At 37.5% G+C, this 18,028-nt stretch overlaps 1 protein-coding gene across 2 annotated transcripts in view; it reads right to left on the bottom strand.

Annotated features, from left to right (window-relative positions):
• Positions 1–288: 288 nt before the first annotated feature.
• Positions 289–18,028, bottom strand: part of ppp1r9ala (protein phosphatase 1 regulatory subunit 9A-like A) — a 33,465-nt gene continuing 15,725 nt past the window's right edge. The window contains exons 3-19 of one of the 2 annotated variants that reach the window (XM_052605669.1): positions 15,054–15,186; positions 14,392–14,512; positions 14,179–14,283; positions 12,570–12,690; positions 11,462–11,620; positions 11,326–11,379; positions 11,006–11,235; positions 10,431–10,527; positions 10,267–10,339; positions 9,344–9,495; positions 8,988–9,249; positions 8,343–8,394; positions 8,145–8,216; positions 7,687–7,867; positions 3,071–3,187; positions 2,492–2,683; positions 289–1,887 (exon numbers count right to left, since the gene is read on the bottom strand). In XM_052605669.1, the coding sequence (XP_052461629.1) occupies positions 1,729–1,887; positions 2,492–2,683; positions 3,071–3,187; positions 7,687–7,867; positions 8,145–8,216; positions 8,343–8,394; positions 8,988–9,249; positions 9,344–9,495; positions 10,267–10,339; positions 10,431–10,527; positions 11,006–11,235; positions 11,326–11,379; positions 11,462–11,620; positions 12,570–12,690; positions 14,179–14,283; positions 14,392–14,512; positions 15,054–15,186 (2,280 nt within the window). In that variant the 3' untranslated portion in view covers positions 289–1,728. The remainder of the gene's footprint in view (positions 1,888–2,491; positions 2,684–3,070; positions 3,188–7,686; positions 7,868–8,144; positions 8,217–8,342; positions 8,395–8,987; positions 9,250–9,343; positions 9,496–10,266; positions 10,340–10,430; positions 10,528–11,005; positions 11,236–11,325; positions 11,380–11,461; positions 11,621–12,569; positions 12,691–14,178; positions 14,284–14,391; positions 14,513–15,053; positions 15,187–18,028) is intronic. The other variant, XM_052605670.1, reaches the window with a different exon arrangement.

Below are 18,028 nucleotides of genomic sequence, written 5' to 3'. Positions count from 1 at the left end.
CGCAAAATGTATAAAACTGATCCGTGATCAGATTAAATAAAACAAAATGTTCAACCCGATGACGTAACGTAGGCCCGTTTCCTGAAATCACGTGACTGGCAGATTCACAGACATGAAGCAAATGATTCACAAAGTAGCAGCAGTGCTTCACTAGTGTGCAGATCTGAATCTTCTACTTTTTAATAGGTAATTAAGCAGATACTGAACAGACTTTATCCACTTTTACCATTTGAAATTAGTTCTGCTGTGAAGGGAACCGCATTTTGGAATGAAAAAAAAAAAAAACAGTCAAGAGGTGAAAGCATTTATTTGTGCCAGATAGAAAGCTTGATTTTTGTCTGTTCAAAATCATCCATTTCACAAGGTAGAAAAATATAACCACAGACACAGAATCACAATGACATGAGCACAAAGTGGCGTCTCTTTAAAAACAAAAACGACTCTTAAATCAGATGATAATCAGGACTTAAATTCATTACACCCTCTGTCACAATCTGGGCCATGGCCACTAATAAAACTACACTACATTCCGCAACAATTATGTATTTTTTGTAACCATATCCATAATATAAAAGCAGTAACCGTCCAAATAAAAACAACTAACGAGATGTACAAACACCTTTCACTTCCGAGTTTCACTCTGCTTTTCAGAATTAGCCAAATGGTTCTGACCAACAAGCTATTCTACTTAGTAGAAAATGTGTACAAATGTTAATGTCTCTTCCTTAAAGCTATGCTAATAGTTATGTATAAAATATCTCATTTGTACATTTATAAACCATGTTCCCCTTTGTTTCAGTAAAAATATAGTGCTCAATTAATATCACTCAACTGTACAAGGATCCAGCAAAATGACCCGCTTAGCACCACGGGCCAGAAGTACTCCTAAAATACAAGAAGAAATCTTTTTAAAAGCACTATTCGCTATTGTTAGACGTTGTAAAATAAGCATCTAAATATTTATATATCCCTTTGCAAATTTGTTTTTATTTAATGTCCCCTGCAGTAATTCGATATAAAATACAATTAAAACTAATAAAAGTTTTGGTCTGCTATAAATTGGACCGCTATATTTATTTTTTAAGCTAGTCCAAAAGTAAAAAAAAAAAAAAAAGAATTCTCACTTATTACACTGAACACTGCAAAAATATTCGTATTTTGTCTTGTTTTCCAGTAAAAACGTCCTTAAAACACAATTACTTGAGAAGAATATAGATAAAGATTTGTTTCAGATGTATCTTGAATTAAATGCAATTTGTTCACTGGGAATTTAAGCTTGTAGCAAAAACAACAACAACAAAAATAAACATTTAACCAATTCTTTTTTTTTCATTCTCTGATCTGGCTGAATCTGTCTGAATATGTAATTGATCTCTTCTTATGCAAGAACTATTGAGAGATTTTACTGAAAGAAAAACAAAATACTACGTAATTTTTACAGTGAAGGCCCCACACCCAAAATCAGGTACGGTCTGTAAACACTTTCCTTAGCAAATTCACTGCCTTCAGATGAGCATGTGCATGTTTGTGCTGCACAGACTGAACTGAAGAGAGTGAATGTGGTCTCGTAAGCAGCTTCATTAGTGTTTCCGGATGACCGCCTTGACTGTTATTAACGAGTTACTGACCGAATTCATTCAAAGCAACTCCTCTAGAACGGATCATACGTGTGGGAGGAGCTGGAGTGTGTGGAGAAATAAAGTGAAAAGATGAAGAATCTGAAGATCATCAGCACACAGAGTCAGTGCTGGCTGGCAGACGTCCGCTGCGTCTGGCCTCCTTCTCACGCTTTTCCCGCTGTTTCTCCATCTTCTCTTGTGCTTTCTTCATCTCCTTCAGTTTCTTCTTGATTGTGGCTCGGTCACTCTGACTGGAAATGCCCAGAGCCTGTGGAGAGCATTTCATTACAGTGTCACCAGATGACAAAATACAATTAAGCGTCACTTTATGAATGATTTTACAATTTTAAATTGGTGCATGACATTTTTTTTTGAAAAAAGAAAAAGTCATCCAAATGATGATTCGTGACAGTTTCTATGGAAGCCCCTCTACACCACTGGATAAAAAAAATAAAAAAAGGTAATTGCGACCTTTAAATCTCACAATTCTGACTTTTTTTCTGAGAAGAACGATATAAACAATTACAAGAAACAAAATTCAGAATTGCGAGTTTTTATCTCAACTGACTCAAAATTCTTTGAAAAAAAAGAGTCACAATAACCTTTAAAAAAAAATATTCAGTGGCAGAAACGGGTTTCCATAGGTTTCAGTGTATACACAACAGTTTCCTTTATTTATTTATTTTTATCACAAAGCTTTAATCATATAATCATATCCATCTTTTAAAAAGAGCCACTGTAATATGCAAGTATTCAAAATCAACCAAAATAAAGATATTTCTAATTACAATACAAACAGATGCATTTAAGGCGGCACTAATGACTCGTTAATGTCAGTTCTCTTCCAGATATATCCATCTATGCTTGCTCACCTTGAGTCTGTCACTGTCCAGGTTGAGGAGCTGCTGTCCATCGATGGCCTGTGTGCTGAACTCAGGTGTGTACTGATCCATGTTCATACCCATCAGCCAATGACACACCTGCTGGGACGTCCAATCAGAGACGGGACGGTTCTGCCAGTGATACTCCTTCCCTCCAGAGCAAGGCTCCTCATCATCCAGCATCTAATACAAACACATATATAGCAGCCAGGTGAATCTCACGCTCCTAGAAACTTAGAACATATTAATACCATGGTACTTTTTGATAACTGTAGAATATAATGAAGGTGAATGCATGATTTCTGTGCACAGAACTTCTGACACACATGATGCATGCATCTGATCCTCTGGGTCATGCAAAACAAACACTACTGGGAGCAGCCACAGGAAAACAAACGGGGAACGCCATCAGCACACACACACACTCGCAGTGCTTCGAGCTAAAAATAACACAGGAACTACACGAGCGAAGGGGCGGGAGGCACAAGACAATACTTGACCTTTCAGATGGCCACAGGAAACCCATACAAACGAACGGCGGTGAGAGCGTCATGTCTGATCTGCACTCACCTCGCTGGAGGAGAAGGTTAAGGTATGAGAGTGGCCCGACAGGTTGGGCTCCGCCACCAGCCCAGAAAAGTCGGAAGTTGGACTGCTGGGGTTTGAATCATCTAGCACTGACAAACTCTGGAAGGGGTACAGAGAGCGGGATTTGTTACCCAAACATGAAAACTGGGGAAATTTCAGCGATTTACCCCAAAAGAATGATCTTTAGGGAAAAGAACCTGTCGGCGAGTGTTACAATATCAACAGTCCTTCAAAATGAATAGAAATACTACTTTAAGTGTCAGACCGATACACTGACCAGACTGATCAATCAACAAACATTTGGGTAATCTTCTGCAAGCAGACATGATCTGTTTTCAAATATTCTGAGTTATAAGAAATATTAGTTATTTAAAGGTAGACACTGGATTTTACACAGATTTCATGAATCACTTTGATTCTGATTCACGAGAGCGATTCATCTGATTTTGATCTCGATTCATTTGGTTAAATACAGTATCAGCTACAGTACATGTAAAGTTAAGGAAAAATCTCCCAACCAAATGATCAGTTGGTATATTATGGAAGCCCATTAACCGCCACTAAATAACAAATAAAACAAGGTAATTGTGACTTTTTATCTCACAATTCAGACTTTTTTTTTCTCAGAATTGGAAGTACATATCTCGCAATTCTGACTTTATAACTCGCAATTGCAAGTAATAAAGTCAGAATTGTGAGTAGTAAAGTCAGAATTGCATGATATAAAGTCAGAATTGCATGATATTATTAGGGCTGTGTATTGCCAAAAATCTGACGGTACGGTACATACAGTATCACGATACAGGGGTTGTGATACGATACGTAGCAATACTATAAGCAAGGCGATATATTGGGATATTTCTTATTTTAGGAATTGGGTATATTTTTAGGAACGCTGTAATTAAGAACACACCACCATATGCAAACCTTAGCAATAAATGAATAAATAAAAATATTTAACCAGAACACAGTGGGATCTGCATTTGCAATAATCAGTGCCTGTAACATTCAACCTTATTGAACCCCTGTTTCTGCAGTACGAGTAAAGGGGGTTAAATTAAAGTGCTTGCAGGATCCTTTATTTAAATACATATAAAATGTATTCTATAAAAATACCATATATATTTTTAGACCCTGCTTAAAAGGTTCACCGTTTAAGTTTACAATTGTAACCTACAGTATCATAACATTTTGATCTGAATACAATAATTGCATCTGCTTAATACAAATTAAAAACAAAGTGCTTACGTAATTCCTAAAGAAAACAAAACAATAAATACAAATGTTAAACCTTTTTTTTTTTACAGGTTTTACAGTTTGTATTTATGTTCTGCGTGGTATCACCAAAATCACGACGCAAGCACCACACCAACTGCACAAAACGCCCCCAAAATGAGAGAAAGCTGGAGCTGTGTGGTGACCCTCCCGTCTCTGGCTGCACTCCATCACCATAAAAGCCCAAATGACGGCACACTTCAGCTTTGTACACCGAAACATGAACTGGGACAATTCTTTCATCCTCCATTACTAGCAGCGAACTACATTAACGTTAATATAAGTGGCGTGCCAAAATGCTAGTATTTCCTGTCACTAAGGATTTGTTCAGAGATGTATATTCACAATGAAATAACTGCCATGAATCTTGTATTTTTTTTTTTAATATCCATATTCCGTTTTGAGAATTGATACAGTATTGCCAAACGAAATATTGCGATACTCACGTGTATCAATATTTTCTTGAACCCCTATGTATTATAACTCGCAATTGCTAGTTCAGTCAAAATCGTGAGTTATAGTCAGAATTGTGAGTTATCAAGTCAGAATTGCGAGTAATAAACATAATTGCGAGTTAAGTCAGAATTGCATGATATAGAGTCAGAATTGCATTATATAAAGTCAGAATTGCATGATATAAAGTCAGAATTGCGAGTTATAAACACAATTGCGAGTTATAATATCAGAATAAAAGTTATGTCAGAATTGCATGATATAAAGTCAGAATTGCATGTTATAAAAAAAAAATGTTGCAACTGCGAGTTATAAAGTCACAATTGCGAGTTATAAAGTCAGAATTGCATGATATAAATTTGCAATTGTAAGTTAAAATCAAAATTTGTAGTTATAATGTCAGAATTGCAAGTTATAAAGTCAGAATTGGGAGTTAAAGTCAGAATTCATGATATATACTCGCAATTGCAAGTTATTAAGTCAAAATTGTGATTTATAAAGTCAGAATTACTAGTTATAATGTCAGAATTGCAAGTTATAAAGTCAAAATTGCGAATTATAAAGTCAGAATTGCGAGATATGAACTTCCTTTTGCAAGAAAAAAAAACTCAGAATTTTGACTTTATAACTTGCAATTTCATGTTGTTAAGTCAGAATTGCAATATATGAAATCTTATTTTTATCCTGAGAATAAATTATGAGATAAAAAGTCGCAATTTCCTTGTTTTATTTTTTATTCAGTGGCGGAAACGGGCTTCCATAGTACATTACTATAATATTAAATGTTAAAATTTACATTAACATGTCCAAAATATACAAATTCAATTGCTATTTATTTTTTGTTATAATAATCAACACTCAAATAAGATTGAGCTGTTGAAATCGGTTCATTAAAAAAGGGACAAATTACAATAGTGTAATTAACATTGTCAAGCCATTACTATTAATATTGCATTATATTGGGTATTTATAACTCACATCGATCAACCACCACCTACCTACAACTACAACACACTGTAACAGCACAAGACAAATAGACATACTAAACCCAACCCGATCTCACATGAATACATAACTATTTCATGAGGTGGACATTTCATATGAATTTGTACGATGAAAAAAAAAAAAGCAGGCCTGAAGGTCCACCCATAAACCCAACCATCACTGGAGTAGAAGTAGATCGTACAAAAACATACGAATGAGATAACAGTTATGTAAAATAGTTATGAATTGCCATGAGACTGTGTTGACTAAACCAGATAAGCAGTGTAATGCATCTACACATGTTGATTTGACAACAAAAGCCTGAAAAGCTAAAAAAAAAAAAAACATCACTTGCTCAAATCAGCATCATGCATCTAGTGCACTGCATTCAACAAAACTAATGTGATACAAATATATTAAAGCTCAACATATTAGGTTTAATATTCATCTAGAGTTTCACTACATTGCTAGATGAAATTTGACATCTATGAGCGTTTATAAGAGAAAATATACTGTACCAAATCTAAGGAGCGACTGAACAGAGAAGACCAGGAGAGGTTTGTCTGTTTGGGAAAAGGTGTTAATAACATGACATCACTGTCTGAAAGCTTTACCAAACGCACTTCAGCTGGAGCTGATGAAACAGAGAGTTCTCAAAGAGTCTGCTCGGCTCAATGAATGATCACAACCGTATGGATGCAGGCTTCAGCCCAGAGCATTTCCACGCTACTTCCTCCTTAGCAACTCACAATTACAAACAAACTAAAGCAAGTCCAGCTGGATGTCCAATGTTGTAGTGTTTATTATTTAGTTTTGTCGTGTGCTTGGCAGAAAGCTGGTTTGTTCTTTCGTTTGACTCAGTTTAACTAGAAAAGATCAGCACTAGATAAGTCGTCCACACATACACTACTGTTCAAAACTTAGGATCCATCAGTTTTTTTTTTTTTTTTTTTACTAAATACTTTTATTCAGCAAGGATGCATTAGATTAATTAAAAAATGACTTTAACAATTTAAACTGTTAGCAAATAAATTATTACAATTATATACAAATGCTGTTCTTTTGAACTTTTTCTTTTTTCAAAGAAGAAACTGCTTTTTAACATTGGCAATAATCAGAAATGTTTCTAAAGCATTAATCATATATTTCTAATATCAGAATGATTTCTGAAGATCATGTGACACTGAAGACTGGAGGAATGATGCTGGAAATACAGCTTTGATTAAAGGAAATTACATTTTAATATATTACAGTAGAAAACTGTTATTTAAAGTTTAATATTTCACAATATTACTGTATTTTTGATCAAATGAATGGCAGCCTTGGTAAACATAACAGACTTATTGCAAAAACATAAAAAATAATCTTCCTGCCCCCAAACTTTTGTACAAGTAATGTGCATTGACATTTTTAATGAATACCATATAATATAATGTCCCTTGACCTCTTTTTAAAGCACATGTTTTTATTGTGAGAAGCATTAAAACTGAACTATTACGTAACATGTGATTCATTTAGAATAGATACTATCTAGTTTCAAGCATCCAATGTCTTCATTTAATCACTTTTGTTAGATTTTTTTGCTTCTTTAAATGTTTACTGCTAAAAATCAACAAAAAAGAGAGAGAAAACAGCTCATATAACCCTATTTGTGGAAAGTGCCAAATATTCATATTATTTCGCTCTACAACTGCCAGGGTCAAGATATTAAGAGTAATATAAATTACGAGATTCCACACATTAAGATAACCGTTTTATAAATAAAGCTGTAGTCATACATACTCAAGTAAATTAAATTCATCTAAAGATCTATAATAGTTCTGGCAAGAGGATCAATCCTGGGGCAGAAGTGCTCTGAGAGAGAGAGAGAGAGAAGTGGTTGTCACCTTGTTTTTGGAGCTGTGGCTGTGTATGCTGGCATCTGCAGTGGTGTGTGGGAGACTGCTGGATGAGCGCTCTTTGTCTTTCTCTCCAAACCAGGAGAAGGGCATGCAGGTGGGGATGGAGGTCACGGACTCTGAAGGGGAGACTTGGGCCCTTGACTCATCCAGTAACTCCGCTGAACCCCTACAACACAACACATTGAGACACGGGGAGAGAAACATGCAAGGTCTGCTCACAGAAAGCAATGAGAAATGCATTCTGATGCCAACTTTTTTGTTGTTGTTTAGCCTGTTTTGCACTAACCAATAGGTAAAAGTACACAGGAGTACATATGTGGTTCCTAACAGAGGAAAACCGCTTTCACACTGACAACTAATGTCAAACAGATTTGGATCCACATTAAAAGATGAAGTGTAAAATTGTCCTATCACCTTCACGTTGTATGTTTGTGAGTGTGTACCTGCTGTCCATTGACGCCCTCTTAGCTTCTTTGCTTAGCTTCTTCCCCTTGCCTCCTGATTTCCTTAAACCACTATCAGAAAACGCATTCAATAAAACAACAACACAATCCAAAATGAATTTACAATAAGAACTCAACAACTCAGATGCTCATTTACTTACGCTGGAAAATGCTAAAGGTGGGGAATTTTGCACCTACCCGAAATCTGGGAATCTTCTTTTGGCTTTTCCAGCTGCATCATTAGACTCTTCTGAAATAAAGAGAATAATTATATCAGAACACAAACACTGACACACATCTGATGGCCAGGCTAACATGGATTCATAGCACTTCATTTTCAAGTGATTATTGCAGCATATATAAGAAATGTCTCCGCTTCAGCCATAGTTTGGATGCATATCGTCCCATCCAAACTGAGTCACGTTTGTGCTTTTTTAAACATTTCTTTAGTGAATTATGTCAGGAAAAACAGTTGGGATATGCAAATAATTGCCATCAGTATTGTTTGCACTACCATTAGACGCGCTTCTTGGCACGTATTTTACTTTTTAACAATTATCATGCTTTAAATTAACGCTTTAAAATACATATTTACAAAAAACATCTAAAACAATTATTTTGCCAAATTACTACTGATTATTAGCCTGTAGTTTGTTACACTTACCAGGCATTACTATAGATTTCAGATTTGTTATATAGACTCTAAATTATGATCGAAGGAACCATGTCCAACCAACAACATCTATACTAAACAAGAAGTATTTTTAATCCCATTGCTGTTGCGGAGATCACGTCTATTGTAAAAAGCACCATTCTTCTAGGATCCTAAATCCAGCTTGTTACCTTTGACCTCTTTGCCCTTGCCTTTGGACTCTCTCTTCTTTACATTCCGTAGGGAGCTGGAGGGGGAGGAGTCTTTATGGGAGGAGAGGGCGGGGTCTTGAGGATCCCTCTGCACTGATTGGCTGCTGCTCGTAACAGAACCTTCATCTTTCGGGTTGTTAGCAGGAGAAGATATGGCGACCGGCAGGGACAAACTCTCCTGGAACGATCTCCTACGAGTCGGAGGAGACTCGGGACTCACAGACTGACTCTCATCATCACCCTGAAAACAGACAAGACAAGTTGTTGTTTAAAATGGATGTTTTGGATTTTTTTACAGCAGTCAATTGCGGTGGATTTCTCAAGCTCTGTGTGACCTGTGGGCTTCTCGTTGGGGAGCTGAGCGTCTCTTTGAGTTTACTGCGGGACGGCGGCTGTCGTTTGTTTCTCTGGGACAGCTGGGCCTTTGCACGATGGGCGCTGGTGTCCAAACGCTCCGTCTCAGGAACCACCTCACTCCAGTCCGCTCCTGGACAACAATTCATGGGGAACTGACTGAGCGATCCTTTAAATGAATGATTGCTCGGGGTCAAGTGAACTCGCTGTAGTCCCAGCAGAAATCTGCTTGGTTTGAAAGCGACTCCTATGTGAACACTGTTCACCTCTACACTACGGACGATGGATAACACTCCTTCTGGAGACTTAACTACCTGCTTTTAAATCATGCTTGAAAATTACCTTTTCTCTCAGACCTGCTCATAACTTGGCTATATTAGCTTACTTCATTCATAATTTCATTGGGTTTTCATTTAAAATTTGGTCTATTTTTCTTATAGATTCAGATGTTAATTTGAAAACTCTTGTGTTTGATTGTTATTTTGTTATTGTCCACTGTGAAGCACCTTGGCCTTAAATCATGTTATTCTAAGGTGCTATACAAATAAAACTGACCTTGAACAGTAATGCCTGTCTACTTTGATTTGAATGTCCATCTCAGACCAACCATAATTTTTTATTTTTGGTTACAACAAGAGTTGTACTTTGTACAGTTACAGAAACTTTCATGTGCATATTGTAGTAAAATAAACTTTTTTTTTTTTAATTAACGTGCTAACGTTTGCACAGATGGAACTAACATGCTTGATGCAGACATATTTAGTTGTCGGTATAATTATGCAATAAATATGAACACTAGCCCATTGTCTAATAACTCCAGTCTGGGCTCAGCATGATCTCACAATCACATTAATCATTTTTGGATTTAGACAGCCATTGAAAAGCATTGAGATGGTTCACTTACCCAGCAGAATCGAATCTGCTGACTTACTGCCTGACAGTGGAGGCTCATGATGAGCAGACTCAAGCTTCGCCAGCTACACAGAGACAGATTGAAATGAAGCAATCAGAGAAAATGAAAGATTTATATGTGCGAGTCCAATTCAAATGAGGTTTGTTAATTCTCACCCTGCGCTGCAGATCCTCTATCTCTATTTTATATTTCGCCTCTCTCTCTTCCAGAGTTCTCCTTAACTCCTCCTCCCTCTGCTCATACTCCGCCTCTCTGCAACACACACAACCAGCCAATCAGAAGGTTTGTTTAGATATGCAAATAATTCACAATCTCATTAAATATGCACAAATTGTGCATACATTTCCAGAGCAGAAATCTGAACACTGGATGAAGACCATCATTTGTTTTACTTTAATATTAAATTTTTGGAGATCTTTCAACACTCCATAAATCAGTACAAATCAGTTTTGATCACCATGTTTTAAGAATAAAATGTTATATAAATCTGATAAATGACACATGAAGACACCTCTGTAAAAACACTCAGAATATTGGAATAAAACTGAAAAGTGCAATGCATGTAAGTGCTCTCTTGATTTGTACATATATTAGACCAACATAAAAAAAAAAAATACAAAAACAAGTCCATGCAAACTGCAGACTTTACTGAGAGTTTTGAAGACATATCGTTATTGCATACAATTAAATCTCCACTAACGGAAAGCTTATTTCTGATGTCAGCACTCACTTCTGCTGATAGTCCTTGAGCAGTTTCTTGGCTTTGCTGTATTTTATATCCAGCGCTTCATATTGGCTCTGCGTGTCGTTGAGCTGTTCGTTGATGCTCTTACAGAGAGCCTGAGCCTCCAGCCAGTTCTTCTCCATCTGAGCGATTCTCTCCGAGTTCTCCTGAACGCTCCTCTCTAACTGAGCTTCCCTCTCTTCCCACGCCGCACGCTCCTCTGACGACTCTCTCAACTACAGCATCAACAGAACCTGATCAGTTCAAACACACGGGGATTGCTGTATGTTTGATATAAATGGATAAGAAGGTTCAGAAGTTCTTACTCTCTCTTTCAGTTCATCTACTTCGGCTTCTGCAATAGTGTGTTTTATCTGGAGCTGAAATTAAAACAGAATACACATGGAAATCATTAAAGGCAATCTATTATAGATAAGTGAAAAGCAAGGAAAGGTCTGTTACCTCTTTAAATCTGAACGTTAGTTGAGTGTCATCCATGTTTGACGGCAAGAACATTTCTTCGCTCTCGGGCAAATCGTACACTTCCACATTCCTCCTGCCGAAACTCGAATCGAGGATGCCATCCTCCCCCCCTTCCTCCTCATCCTCGTAGTGCTCGTCCTGTCACGACGTTGAGAAAACAGCTTATAAATGAACCCAAGTATAGTGAAAAACCACTGGTGAAACATTAGCCTTTCAGAATTCACAAGCTTCACATTCCTGAGCAGGTATAAACCCCACTTCGATTTTAAATAGACTCACGAATCTGTTTCCTCATTCAACATGGTGGATTTTTACATATTTTTTGCATACTGTACGTGTGAACATTCAACAAAGCTGTTCTGATGAATTTACAGCATGTCTAATAAAAGTCTGAAGGTGTTTCTTTAACTCATCAGTGCAGGATTCCAGTCTAAACGTGCGGTCAAATGAGCAATCCATTGCTCAAAAAAAAAAAGAGCAATGGATTCAAATGGATTTCATTACTATTGAAATGGATTTCACAGAGCAACGGTAAATGTGAATGCTCCTTAAAACCCTCTGACAACCAAAGATCCAAATAAACTCAAAAAGGTACGTCTGGACCAATTTAGCTAGTTAGCATGGTCCAGTTAGCCCCTGCTGGTATAGATGCTGAGCATGTGTTGGTAAGTTACCTTAAAACAGTAACTAACAGTAGTAATTAACAGTGTAATTAAATTACTGTACTAATTACTCTTTCTAAAAAGTATTGCATTATTTATTATTACTAATTGCTTTCTAAATTTCAAATCAACCCTTAACCAGCTGAACAATACAAAGATAGACATCAATTGAATTACAGTAAGTATTTGGTAATGCATTACACCCAACACTGGTTGTAACTACACCAATGCATGTTTCTTCATTGACACTGTAAAGCTCTAACTGAGGATGCAAGCAAATTGGTACACCATCTATTTATGAGTTTATAATAAATGCACTGAGTCTTTCGGAAATACTAATTGAAATGCATAGGAACAAACTAAATCATATTGATACGGAGCCAAACGTGTACAATGAGTAAGCAGGGGCTTTGTGTTTGACTGACCTCTTCAGTGGACTGCTCGTATGTGTCGTCCTCCTGCTGCTGCCGTTCCTGCTCGAGGGTCTCACTGATCAGTCGGGCCACCTCACTCTGAGTACCTGGCTTCTCTCGGCCAATCAGAAACCTGCACATTGACAGGTGAGCAAGGCGGAAACAGGGATGATTACGTCTGTAGCATTTACTGATCTGCTGACATCAGGTAGAGAGGAAACAACGGAGCCTGTGTGAGTGTGTGCATTGTTTATTTGCATGTGGTGAACTCCTAGCCCAGTGCATGGGTCTCCAAACCTGCTCATGGAGAGCTACCTTCTGCAGCCAGTGAGATTGCTTGCTCACCATTTAAATTGTCAATTTCAGTGATCGCTGCAAGCTGGTCCTAAAGCACAGAAACCCTCCACCTCCCCCAGCTCCACCTGTCTAGGATTTATGTATGCCTGTTTAATCAGTTGTGTATCTCTAGCAGTAGCAAGTCCATATTTGCTCTGCGGCAGCGCGTGAAGCAGATCTGGCCTGATAAATACAAAAGATACCTAAACATATCCATACATAAACATGCTAAACCAATTCTGAGTGGTCATGATTGAACTACAGCTAAACATATTCTATGAGAACAGTCAAGTCCTCACCACATATATTACGACTCAATTTTGTTGTTGTTGTTGTTTTCAGCCTATAAACGCTAAAATGCTGGTTATATAATCGTTCACTTTGTTTGGACTGTTGGGGCAGACATATGTATTTTTCACTCCAGAGTTTACACATTTGACTAAGATTTCTATGATTATCTGTGGGGACTGATTTGCATATGGTAAATAGAAATTATTTTGAAGAGTGTTGGTAACAAAGTCGGTAGCTATTTACTTCCAAATGCTATGGAAGTCAATGGCTACCAGCAACTTTCTTCAAAATATCTTCTTGATTTGGTAAGTAAATAATGACAGAACATTCCTTTTTGGGTAAATCCTTTAAAAAGTTTTTACAATCCCAAAACTATATAATAAATTAAAACCATTTGTTTTTTCATTACATAACTAGAAACGGTGTAGTTATATATTGCATGCGAGTTAATAATAAAACTGATTTAAAGTTAGTATAAAATGAAAAGTCACCCTATCTGTTTTCAAAATGCATGGTATTGACGATTTATCCATTTTTGAGGTCGTCATTTTCAATCAAACTGCCTTAAGTCAACCTTCCAGTGAAATGACAGACTTCTCCAGGCTCTCTTTGAGTGCAACAACCACATCTCAAAATCCAGTAAACAAACAGACATATATAGTCCCACCTTATGTTAAAATACAGACAAAATCTGTTGCTACTTCTGTTTCTGACTTCAGTTCTCATGGCTTGCCTCTTTCATCATGTACAAACAACAGCTACTGTATGCTAGGTCACTTCACATGGCAGTCAGATGGTCCAATCCTATCTATTTGTACAGTGTTTGAGGCCAGTTATGATGTGGTGCCAACCACATTACATCGGCAAAAGTCTGACAACACAAGACTATAAGAAATAAAGACATCTGTGATGACATTTGTGGAGATTTCATACAGCACCTAATGACACACTAAACTATCCAGACTGAATGTATTTTAAACAGAGCAGGACCAACCTGACAGTTCCCTTCGTGTTCTTGAGGATGGTCGCAGCAAAGAGTTGCGTCACACCAACCAGACTGATGCTATCCACCTCCACAATCTGATCATTCACCTGGATCCTGGAACAGACAATGATGTCCATGATGATGTTACAGTGACAAAAGCAGTACTGAATGATTCATACGTCTCATAAAGCAACCATCTTTTGATTAATCTGAGGAGCTCACCTCCCATCTCTCTCTGCAGCGCCGTCCTGCATGATAGTCTTGACGAAGATGCCCAGTTTCTCCAGACCCTGGTCTGCCCCAACACCCATCCCGATAATACTGATCCCCAGCCCTTTATCACCTACACAAAGAGAAAAGAAAGAGCAGGTCTTCATCGATTTCATTCTGACTTAACTTTCCTCCCCAAACAGATCATTTATTGCAATTAAACCAAAAACAGAATCAGAAAAATCGACAATGACTTAAACATTAATTCTTTAACGTATGACCACCAGTATATACAGAGTCCAGCATCTTTGCAGTGATGTCTGTAATCATTTCACATGCAAAGATGCTAGCCAATTGGCTTGAGAGCGACTTTATTTTTTGCTCGACCTGCGCTTTATACATCTCTACACTGCTGACGATGGACCTATTTTTGCCCATTAATGGGACCAAACATTTAAAGCTACAGTAGTTTAATCCTAAGGTTCAGTGAAATGGAAAATTCAGCATGAAAATGAAATTACAGATGTTTCTCTTACACTATAAGTCAATTACAGCAAATAACACTCAACAGAGGCCCAGAATACTGTGTTTAAAGGTATTCAATTCTAATCTAAATCAACCAATTTTAGAAGCGTTTCATCATGGAGTGTTTTGTGAAAGACACAGAGACTCACCTTTCTCGATCTCCACAGGAAACACGTCCATCTTCTCCACCCGTTTCTCCAGCTCGTACTCGGCAGACGCCGCCACAGGATCCACATCATCGTTCCTGCGGTCGTACTCTTCGTTAGAGAACGTGCTGTACACCTGAAAGCCCAGAGACACAACCGTCACAATCATCTTTCAGAGTGCTTATTGTGCGTCTTGTTAAGATGAGGGCCCTTCCTAGATCACTGCTCAGTATAACACTGGACAGCTCAATGAAGCCAAAACATCAAAGCTGGAATCAGCTTCTCTAGTCGCGCCAAAGAAGGGCTTCTTTTCTGACACAATATCAGCAGCACTTATATATAACAGAGAAAATCCCTTCAGAACATTTACTGCACACACACACACACACACACACACACAAACATTTATTAGAGATTCCCCCATTCTTTAGTCAATGAAATTGATACAAAAACGGCATACAATGAATTTATATGATGAATTGATGTCTACAGAAACAAGCAACAATCATAAAAGTCAACATATGAAACTCAAATATAACAAACAATTCTAGAGAAAGTGAGAGGATATGGAAAGAAAATCTGAGTGGCACTTCTTATGTTTTATTTATTATTATATCATTTATTTATTTATCTATCCATCTATTTTGTTCAGCCACAGAAATTCTGATTATGGTGAACTACTAAATTTTCAATTATAATTCAAATTATAATTGTATACATTTTATTTTACTTATTATTAATTTATTTGGAGTTTGACAGTCCCTATGTCCATTATTATATTATATCATATCATAACAGCTGAGAAAGTGAGAGGATACAGAAATAAAACCTGGGTGGCACATCTTAGGTTTTTATTTATTAATATATCATTTATTTATCAGAAATTCTGACTGATTATGGTGAACTATTAAATGTAAAATTTTCCCAATTCAACTATAATTGTATACATTTTATTTTACTTATTAGTTATTATACTATATTATATTATATATTTATTTGGAGATTGACAGTCCCTATGTCAATTATTATATTATATGATATTTATTTACTTGGAGATTGACAGTCCCTATGTCAATTCATATAAAAAATTATATTAAATTTTTTTTTCAAAACCGTTCTCCATTTAGGAACAGTTCTCCTTTGTCTTCTAAAGAAGAAAGAAAGTAAATCACATGGGTTTGGAACAACATAAAAATGCGAGTAAACGATGACAACTGTCTTTTTTGGCTGAAGTATCCCTTTAAATAGTCTATCAAATCTTCCCTCAATTAATGAAGAGAGTTAAATGCGTGTGTGAAGTAGGACAGCGTGAAAGCAGATTAAGCCTGAGCACTGTGAGAGAAGAACAATAAAAGATTGGGTTTGAGTAAAAGGATCTCACTGGGCTCCACTAATTATATTTTATCAGTCTGAGAAAACTCAATATAAAATGAATCCAACTGTAGACAGAGTTGAACTGTAGCCTAAATAGTATTATTTTGTGGAGAGACACACAGACTGGGCTTCAAGCTTTGAATGAATGAAGTCAAAGCTCAAATGTTTGCCAGCTCTCTCTCTATCTCTCTCTCACACACACACACACATTCCCCTTTGAGGCTCTTTTGGTCTGAAGAGAAACTCGGGTGATTAGGACTCTTTCAGATGTGTGATTTTACCTGGAAAACATTTCCTGTGTGTGGACTACCTGGAGCAGTTTGGCCCTCTTTTTGGGCATCCCAAGTTGTTGAAGCCCTCTTACAACCAACCTGTATGTGTCCTAAACTGCCAAATATAACAAAAGTATTTGGTCTCTGTAACCTACCCTAAACCAAAGGTACATGCAACCTCTACAACAAACACCTCTCTACACTCCTCAATCATAACAACATCTGCTGTATTAACAGACAAACGAGAAAAAATGACTGTTGAAATACTGAAACATGAATGAATTTACACAGGAATGGTTGTATATTCTTACTAAAGGTGGTAAATGGTTTGATATGTCTTTCACAATCAGCTCCACTATTCTGCTATGCACATTCCCTTGTAAGCATGGCAGCCGGTCAGGATATGTGATGTAGTTGTAGGAAACCCGATAGAAAGGTTGAGTCTAGTAGGAAGAATGTGTAATCTGGCTCTTACTGTGAAAATGGCAAGGTCCTCGAGTGAGTGAGAAACGTTGTGATCATCAGAGGAAAGACACGCAAGGTTTCCCTGTAGGTTCAGTCCAGTCCAGTGTTGTTTTTGGTGATACTGATGTAAATCCATGAGTTTGCCGGGCCCCTGCGGATGTTAGCGGCTGGCTATATCCACCGAGTGTATCTGCTGCTCTGACACAGATCAGGGGATCTGTAATAATATCCTCTGAGACCCTCGCCGTCCCAGAGTCAGACCGAGCCCACTCCAGTGATACTCAGTTCTTACACAGAGGTCAATCAGGTCCAGCCAGTCTGACCAGACACCAAAACCAGCAGAGTGGGTGTCAAGTTTCCCACTGGGCTTTCTTTTGAAGCCAAGGAAGTGGGACTCTGAGTACATGGCTAACGGCACCCTGCGTCTCCTGAGGTCCAGGAACAGGGAGAATCGAGCCAGTGCCCTAACGTCTTTGTCATCATTATTTCATCATTATATAACATGTTCAGAAGATGGGAGATCTGCATGCTGGTATAAACCCATATAATGTTTGGTAGCCCCAGTGCTTCTTCCCACCGGGGATGAAAATACAAGTGCTATGTGTATTTAATCCAAACCACTTTTACACTAAGCTCACTGTTTTGTTACTCATTTCGCTATCATATACATGTTAGATTGTGTTGCTACTGTAAACACTGGACATTTATCAAGCAGTACCTTCTGTTCTCCTCTCAACAGCACATTTTGTGTCCTTAATCTCTAGGCCTGACCATTTCAGTATGTCTTTAATTACTCTCTCTTCTCTGGAGGCAATCTGGACATCATCTGCATAGCCAGAGGAAACAAAGTTCTTCTCATGCTGGCGT

This window comes from Carassius gibelio, chromosome A9 (genome assembly GCF_023724105.1).
Source record: "Carassius gibelio isolate Cgi1373 ecotype wild population from Czech Republic chromosome A9, carGib1.2-hapl.c, whole genome shotgun sequence".
NCBI classification, from domain to species: Eukaryota; Metazoa; Chordata; class Actinopteri; order Cypriniformes; family Cyprinidae; genus Carassius; species Carassius gibelio.
This window is presented reverse-complemented; position numbering and strand designations above follow the sequence as displayed.